The 8,073-nt window shown below is 43.3% G+C and overlaps 1 protein-coding gene and 1 long non-coding RNA gene across 5 annotated transcripts in view; both read left to right on the forward strand.

Moving 5' to 3' along the window:
* Positions 1-8,073, forward strand: part of scrn2 (secernin 2) — a 98,826-nt gene that overhangs the window by 52,660 nt on the left and 38,093 nt on the right. For 3 of the 4 annotated variants that reach the window (XM_077523534.1, XM_077523533.1, XM_077523536.1), the window contains 3 exons: positions 3,226-3,407; positions 3,692-3,891; positions 5,217-5,432. In XM_077523534.1, coding sequence (XP_077379660.1) covers positions 3,226-3,407; positions 3,692-3,891; positions 5,217-5,432 — 598 coding nt within the window. Of the gene's footprint in view, positions 1-2,323; positions 2,639-3,225; positions 3,408-3,691; positions 3,892-5,216; positions 5,433-8,073 lie in introns of those variants that run through there. The other variant, XM_077523535.1, reaches the window with a different exon arrangement.
* LOC144020248 (uncharacterized) overlaps positions 7,706-8,073 on the forward strand; it is a 2,035-nt gene continuing 1,667 nt past the window's right edge. Inside the window, exon 1 of the long non-coding RNA XR_013283837.1 lies at positions 7,706-8,073. This exon is cut by the window's right edge and continues 941 nt beyond it. This is a non-coding gene — a long non-coding RNA (uncharacterized LOC144020248).

The raw sequence follows: 8,073 nt of genomic DNA on the forward strand, positions 1-8,073 counted from the left end.
TCAAATGCCAGTCATCAATGTAACACTTAATGCCATCAATAATCAAATTCAAAAGTACATTTTTCATATCTTAAAGTTGTGTGATTTAACTACACCTCATACTGACTCAAAGTAATACTGTGTATCATATACATCCAAAAACCATAACAATGGAAAATTATGTTAAGATCTCTTATAGCCCTTAAGAACTACATTTAGTTATTAAATTCTATGTTATAAACCTTCTTCTTCCTAAAGTTATTATTATTATTTTAAAGAATCATTCACCTAAATAATCATCATAACTACACATTTTGCCTGTCATCTGATCACAATTTTTAATTGTCATTTAAACCTAGAATAGAAATTGTATAATTGTGTAATCAATCACTTACATTGCTTCCTTTCACTGTCAATTTTCCATGAAAATCATATTAGTTCATTTATATGACTAACACAGCAGTCCTTTACCGGTTATCTTTTTTTTTTTCTAACTCCTCTAATCATTTTAAACTATCTATTTTGTACTTTTGAGGGTAATTTCTTAACTCAGTGTCCTCTAACATTACACTTCCTACCTGTCTTATCATCATCTACACCACCACAACTTGTTCTAAACACTTCACAAATCGCACTTTAAAATCATCCACTAATTCATCTTCTCTTTGTCCAGTTGTTCTAATTCGACCATAATCAATTCTACTTTCACGTTTCTCTCTTACTTTTATCATTTCCCATGCTCAAAACAATCCAACAAAAAGGATTTTTTTTCCTGTCACAAGTTCAACAACTTGTCATCAGTCACCTACTTCACTCACTCTCAAACAATTAGCTTTACCATCCAAAAACAAAAATACACAATTTTCACCTGAGGACCGGGTGATGACCTCTTCTGGGACCACTTTTTGGTCCGCGCACCTCATATTTGTTACTGACCAAAATTTCTCAATTTCACCGTTTTAACATAGTTATGTTAGACACTATCTAATCTATCCCTTATACACAATTTAAACCCTTTTAAGCCGTCGTCTTTAGACAATATGACACACAGACACACACAAGAGCTCACAGAGACAAACACAGTGAGAAGCCACACACACATACACTTTTACAGACAATACACTTATGCCTCGATATCATTAGGCTGTTAAAGCTCCAACTTTCCTTTTCATTTCATTCCTTATTTCATATAGTAAGTGGATTACCATTATTATTGTTATTATTTTTACTATTGTAAATTAAGCTGGCCAGAAAAAGTATATCTTGTAATCCACATATTTAAATGCTATATTTTAGATGGATCTAATTTTTCTATGAACATCCAATCCTTACTGGATAGATCATCTTATAGCTCACTTTTACTGTTTATTTTCCCCCATTTTATATAGAATTTGGTGCAGTCCGCGAACCTAGAGTTTCCTAAGGACTGATATGTTTGAATAACAGGGTGACAAAAAATTTCTCAATGTGGTAATTCTCAAGCTTCTACCCAACAGGGCGGAGAATTCTTGCCTTTGCTTCCACAATGAGTTGTCACTTACAATCCTGTTTATTTAAAATGAAGCAAGTATCAAGTGACACTACACTTCCATTCACTTCACACACTCACACAAGGCTTTTTCAATATTTTTTTTTTCCAGCATTTCACGGAATTTAAGTACGTACACGACTCCGCCATCGTCTCTTTACACGGACGTTACTGGGCTCCGTTCCCTTTACTTGCCATTGACTAGTATTCACAAGGTTTTTCCTCCCACACAGTACCTTCGTGCAGGCTGCGACAGTACCTTCGCGCAGATTTTACGTCGACATTCATTCACACTTTCCCCCGGAAAGTAAACTTTTTCTCACCCAGATGTCTTCTCTCCATCGGAAAGCCGTCAGCCTGTAGATCCCAGCTGGCGGGCACAATTTCCAGTCCTCAAAAAAGGATCTTAGGCTCATTCTAGGGAGCCTGTGCCATGGCCATGGTCTTTCTGGAGTCCACCACACCCGCTGGAATCCTTAGGCATCTTGGCATCCGTCTCAAAGGACCAAGTAAATGTCAGGTTTAAACACCATCTATGACATTTTTAAACTGCACAAATGTGGAGACAGACATTAAAATGAGAAAACAAGACCTTTACTTGTACAAGGAGAGATGAGCAAGAGATGTGTGCTGGTCACAATCCTCTGGCCCACTCTGACACACATTCACATTTCTTGTCTTTTCATGGCGTTCGCTAACAAATGGTCACAAAAGGAGGCGGAGAAATAACAGCTTTGTGGCATCACAAATACAATAGTCATTAACACAGAAGACATCCTTTGATCACTAATCCTTAAATGCTGTCTCCTGTCCTGGTGTGAAGTTCTTCATTCCCGCATTCCAGACGTCCTTAGGTTGAATACACATACAGCAACCCAAACTGATAGTGAAGTACTGAGTATATGCTTTAAAATTAACTCTATGCAATAAAAGAGAAAATATGGAATAATATATACATAATAATCCTAACATTTTGCTTTAGCGATAACGTGACAGGCACTTACATTTTTTACTTCCTGAAGGAATGTCCTTCTTGAAAAACTTGACGACTTGTTGTTCAACTGAATGCAGTTCACTTCTTGGCGCATCTTCTCCAACTTTGTTGCCTGCTGTGATCAGAGCATAGCTACGGTGGGTTGTCTAATGGCCGGACATCACCAAGTCATCCATTCTTGTCTATTGTTCCAAGTCATCCACTCTTCTTTCCAGCTCTTCAATTCTTGTACTTCTTTGATCACAGCTTTCAATTGTATAAATTGCGGGGTACTCAAGGAATATGGTGTCCCAGAGCCCCTGTTTTATCCCTGTATAACCGTTGCCCGAGTTGATCTGCATTGCCGGCAGCAAGTCTTATTTGTTTCCAGTGAGAGTTGGACCAAGGCTGCCCTTTTTCACCAGTTCTGTTCATAACCTTTATGGGCCAAATTTCTAATCACAGCTAAGGAGTTGAGGGGATCAAGTTTGGCGATCTCAGTATTACATCTCTGCTTCTTGCAGATGGCGTGCTTCTGTTGGCTTCAGCAAGTCACAATATTCAACTCTTACTTGAGGAGTTGACAGCTGAGCAGAGGCATAAAACTACTTTGCTGTGGGGGGATGATAAAGAAAGTACAAATGTTTTGCTTTTGGGACACATTTTGACAGTCCAGAGTCTTCAGTCTCCTGTATCTCTTTCTCAGTTGCTCTCTTTCTAATGTTTTGTTTTCTTTCTTCTGTAGTGTACATACATACAGATCCCTCAGGTCGAGCACACCCATGCTGTCATCCTGAGTAAGCCAGCTTGGATGTGGGGAGCTGAAATGGGAGCCAACGATCAGGGAGTTTGTATAGGGAATGAGGCAGTCTGGACTCGAGAGGCTGTCATTCCTGGAGATGCTTTGTTGGGCATGGATCTTGTGAGGTAATCTCCTACTGAACATGCTGACGACAGCATCCGGAGCAACTCAAGGTTTCAGTTTTTTGTCAATGATACTTTGATAATAAACTTACTTGAGGAACCATCTTCTAGATCTTCCTAGCAGACATCTGAAGGTTTAGTCCAACATTGACTCGCATTAAGAACTGTTCAAAGGTCCCTCCTCTTCTTCTGCTGAGAATTGTTTGTAACTTTGACCTTGTTATACTGTATCCTTTTTAAGTTAAAGACGACCATGCTTGAGAGAACCATTATTTCTGCCCTGTCAGGCTGGGCCTGGAGCGTGGCGACAGTGCATGGGCGGCTGTCACTGTCATCACTGGCCTGCTGGAGCGGCATGGACAAGGGGGTCAGTGCAGGGAGGATCCAGAACCTTTTAGCTACCATAATACCTTCCTTCTGGTGGACCGAAATGAAGCCTGGGTGCTGGAAACCGCTGGAAGATTGTGGGTGGCACAGAAGATCTCAGGTGATAAGTATTGGCATGTAGATTGTAGGAGTAAATGCTGTTGTAGTGCTTATTAAGTAGGTACTCATTTTCTTTGTAACGCATTACAGTAATATATTACATTTAGACACTAACGACGTAACTCGTAATAAGTGGCCACAAGTGAGCCAGCACCTTATCGTGGTGGAGGGGTTTGCGTGTCCCAATGATCCTAGGAGCTATGTTGTCTGGGGCTTTTATGCCCCTGGGGTCACCCATGGGCAAAAAGATCCTAGGTGAGGGGCCAGACTAAGCACGGCTCAAAGACCCCAATGATGAGTGATATAAATAGTTTTGCGTTTCCCTTGCCCGGGCGCGGGTCACCGGGGCCCCCCTCTGGAGCCAGGCCTGGAGGCGGGGCTCGTTGGCAAGCGCCTGGTGGCCGGGCCTGCGCCCATGGGGCCCGGCCGGGCACAGCCCGAAGAGGCAACATGGGTCCCCCTTCCCACGGGCTCACCACCGGTGGGAGGGGCCAAAGGAGTCAGGTGCAGTGTAGGCTGGGTGGCAGCCGGGATGAAATCCTGCCCCAAGTGGAGGAGTTAAAGTATCTTGGGGTCTTGTTCACGAGTGAGGGCAGGATGGAGCGGGAGGTCGACAGGCGGATCGGTGCAGCGTCTGCAGTGATGCGGACTCTGTATCGCTCTGTCGTGGTGAAGAAAGAGCTGAGCCAAAAGGCAAAGCTCTTGATTTACCGGTCGATCTACGTTCCAACCCTCACCTATGGTCACGAGCTTTGGGTCGTGACCGAAAGAACAAGATCCCGGATACAAGCGGCCAAAATGAGTTTCCTCCGCAGGGTGTCCGGGCTCTCCCTTAGAGATAGGGTGAGAAGCTCGGTCATCCGGGAGGCGTTGAGAGGAGCCAGCTGAGGTGGCTCGGGCATCTGGTTCGGATGCCTCCTGGACGCCTCCCTGGGGAGGTGTTCCAGGCATGTCCCGCGGGCGGGAGGCCCCGGGGACGACCCAGGACACGCTGGAGAGACTATGTCTCTCGGCTGGCCTGGGAATGCCTTGGGATCCGCCGGAGGAGCTGGTTGAAGTGGCTGGGGAGAGGGAAGTTAAGGAGAGTTTCCCTCCTAAAGCTGCTGCCCCCGCGAGTCGACCTCGGATAAGCGGTAGAAGATGGATGGATGGATGGATGGATGGATGAAAAGCAAATGCTGATTTCATTTTCAGTAAATAAAAAAAAATAATAATAAAAAAAATAAATCATTTTTATTACTTATTCAAATAACCATACTAGGGTTGTCTTTCTTTAACGAAAGGATACCAACAATTTTGTACGTGTGTGTCAATTTCTCATCTCAGAGGGAGTGACAAACATCTCCAACCAGTTGACCATCGGCACAGAGATTTCCGCAGAGCATCCGGAGCTGCGGAGCGTGGCCCAGGCGCAGGGCTGGTGGGATGGTGTAGGAGAGTTTAACTTCTCACAAGTGTTCAGCCCTGAGAAGCAACCTGTCAGGATGGAGCTTTCCAAAAAGCGCTACAAGGGGGGTGCAGAGCTACTACAGCAACATGACGGTGAGTGTCTGTAGGCTTTTAAAGTGCCCAACAAAATCAGTAATGGTTTGTTGAGCGCTGGTTGCATAAACAAAACAAAACAACAAAAAGATATCTTTCAGGATTCTCATTTATTTAGTTATATTTGTACTTGTGCATGCTTGTCACATGCATTACAGTATACTTATAGTACACCCTGAACTGGTTGCCAGCCAATAGAGATCCGGACGTCATGTGACCGTTTCTTTGAATATGCCCCCTGTGGCTGGAAAGTAGTGGCGCCGCGTTAATGGACTACAATGATGAAGAGGGATAAAACTAGCGTTTTTCTGTCAACTTTGATGAAAATTACATGATATAATTGCGTGAAGTGGACAGTTTGGATTGCCGTTGAACGGTCAGGATGGTTTTTTTTGTTTGTTTTTTTTTCAACTCGGCGATGCTGCTCCATGGAATTACCTCCTCTCTTGCTGGTGAGTGCTTTCAAACCTGATCATACAAACTAAGGCTTTACAATCCAAATTTATTTCCCCTTTATGTGTGGTCGAAATGTCATCGAAGTTAGCAGTTTTACGCAAGTCTAAGTGTTATTTAGGTACGTTAGCAATTTAGAATTTGCTAAATTGGCCACCGCCGTCATTTATGCCATAAAAAGTCTTTATGGTGTTGGTCAGTTATGAAATTCAACTGTGTAATATCTATTAAACTGTAGCAGCACAAATGAACGAAACTGGTTATTTCCCCCACATTCTGTGTGTGGTAACTTGCCTGAAGCTAGCCTACTCTACTCAACTCAACTCAACTTTATTTATATAGCACTTTCAAACAGCCTGAGCTGTCACAAAGCGCTTTACAGAAACACAAAAAAGAAACATAACATAACATAAAACATTAACACCAATACAATACAATTACAACAAATCAACATTCTTCCATCCCTACATACGCTTTGATGTTTGATGTTTGAAGCAGTTATCTCAGATCCGCACGCACTGCCGGAGTGCAAGCTTGCCTTGGGCAGTTCAAATGTTGGCGCCCCCTTCCCGCCGTGCGCCAGTTGTAATGGAAAACCAGCAGTTGCGGTGTGGTGTGGTTGCGTGAGTAGTGATGGTAAACTGAAGCCTCATTAAGCAATGAGGCTTTCCATCCAACTGGGTCGCTCCTGGGCGGAAGCATCATGACGCTTCATTTGTTCTATTGCGCCTTCATGTGAAAAATAAATGTCATGACAGACAGAGTGATTAAAATGATACCATGGATTTGATGGGGTCAAAAGAGCAGGGAGTTGTGATGTGAAAGAAAGTGCGTGTGTTACTTGAAAGAATGCTTTAAGAATTGCTTTAAACAAGGAACAAGACACACCTCTCATTCATTTTTATTGAGGAAAACTAGCATTTCCAAAGTTTCTTTTTTAAGATAGGATTTCTCCTGCTTTTGAAAATAGTCTTTCGCAAGGGACGGATGAGGCCGGGGTACAGAGAATGGTTATGGCTAATTTGTAGAGGTTTGGGTAGACATGTTTGTGCAGTTCCCAGTAGTCCAGGGGGTTTGACATCCTGCTTATGTTGGGTTCCCCCAGGTAAGTGTGGACCTCCACAGTCGCATCTGCGGTCTCACTCTGGGTCCTCCTCTGCATGACTGTGTGGTCCAATCGCTGCCACAGTTTGTCACCTAAGACACAACAAACAGACTAACTGTCAACAGGCAGTTCTGGCTGCCCATCGTAGAGATAGGAGAAAAAGAATGCCTTATCCCACAATAATGCACTGCCGCTCATTTCCTATGGCTTAATTAAAGCCATTATAATGTATCGAATATTACCTTGCTCAACAGCTGGGAAGCTTCTGATGTGTCCGGTTGTGTTGATGAAGATGATGGGTTGGAGGAGGAGGAGGAGGAGGAAGATGCCCCGTGCCGGATCACTGAGCCTCTTCCACTGCATTCTTATCCACTGCAGTTTAACAGAAACAGAGTAGGCCTATTAATGATAGATGTCATTCATTTCATCTGTCACATTTGAAATATACATGGTAGGCTATGCTGTATTTTCATTGCATGTTAAAATGGCTTACTTGGGCGTAGTTCTATTTGAGTTGTCTCCTTATTTTTATCCAGGGCCCTATAATGATAGATGAAGTGTTCTCTTGGTACCCAAGTTCTTTAGAACAAAGTTTACACTTCACCTTTTGAAATATCAGCAAGTAGAAGAAAGACATTAAAACGAGAGATACACTGTGTTGTCACAATAATTTACAGTATATTTTCACACTGGTTATTATAATTTGTACCTTTTTAGGAGCGATCTGCTCAAAATGATCCCAGACAGGGGATGTTCTCTTCTTTTTCGTTGTGGACGGTGCGTCCATTGCAAAACGAATCCGATTGAATTGAGATTTCAAGATGCGAGTTGGGTGTGTCAATGTCACCTGTCAGCTCATTGTCGTCTCGGTGCGCCATTTTATTTTGAATGACCCATGAAACTATATGTTGGCGATGACGTAGGAAGCCCGACTCGTGAGGCTTCGGACGTATAGCAACACGCGTTCCGAGGCTTCGGCCACGGCCACAAGCGTAATCAACACGCCTCGATGCGCGCTTTGCAGATTTTTTTCTGGTTTACTCGGCACACGCATCGGCGCCTCGGCTCAGTAGGGCACATCAC

The sequence above is a fragment of the Festucalex cinctus genome, chromosome 6 (assembly GCF_051991245.1).
Source record: "Festucalex cinctus isolate MCC-2025b chromosome 6, RoL_Fcin_1.0, whole genome shotgun sequence".
NCBI classification, from domain to species: Eukaryota; Metazoa; Chordata; class Actinopteri; order Syngnathiformes; family Syngnathidae; genus Festucalex; species Festucalex cinctus.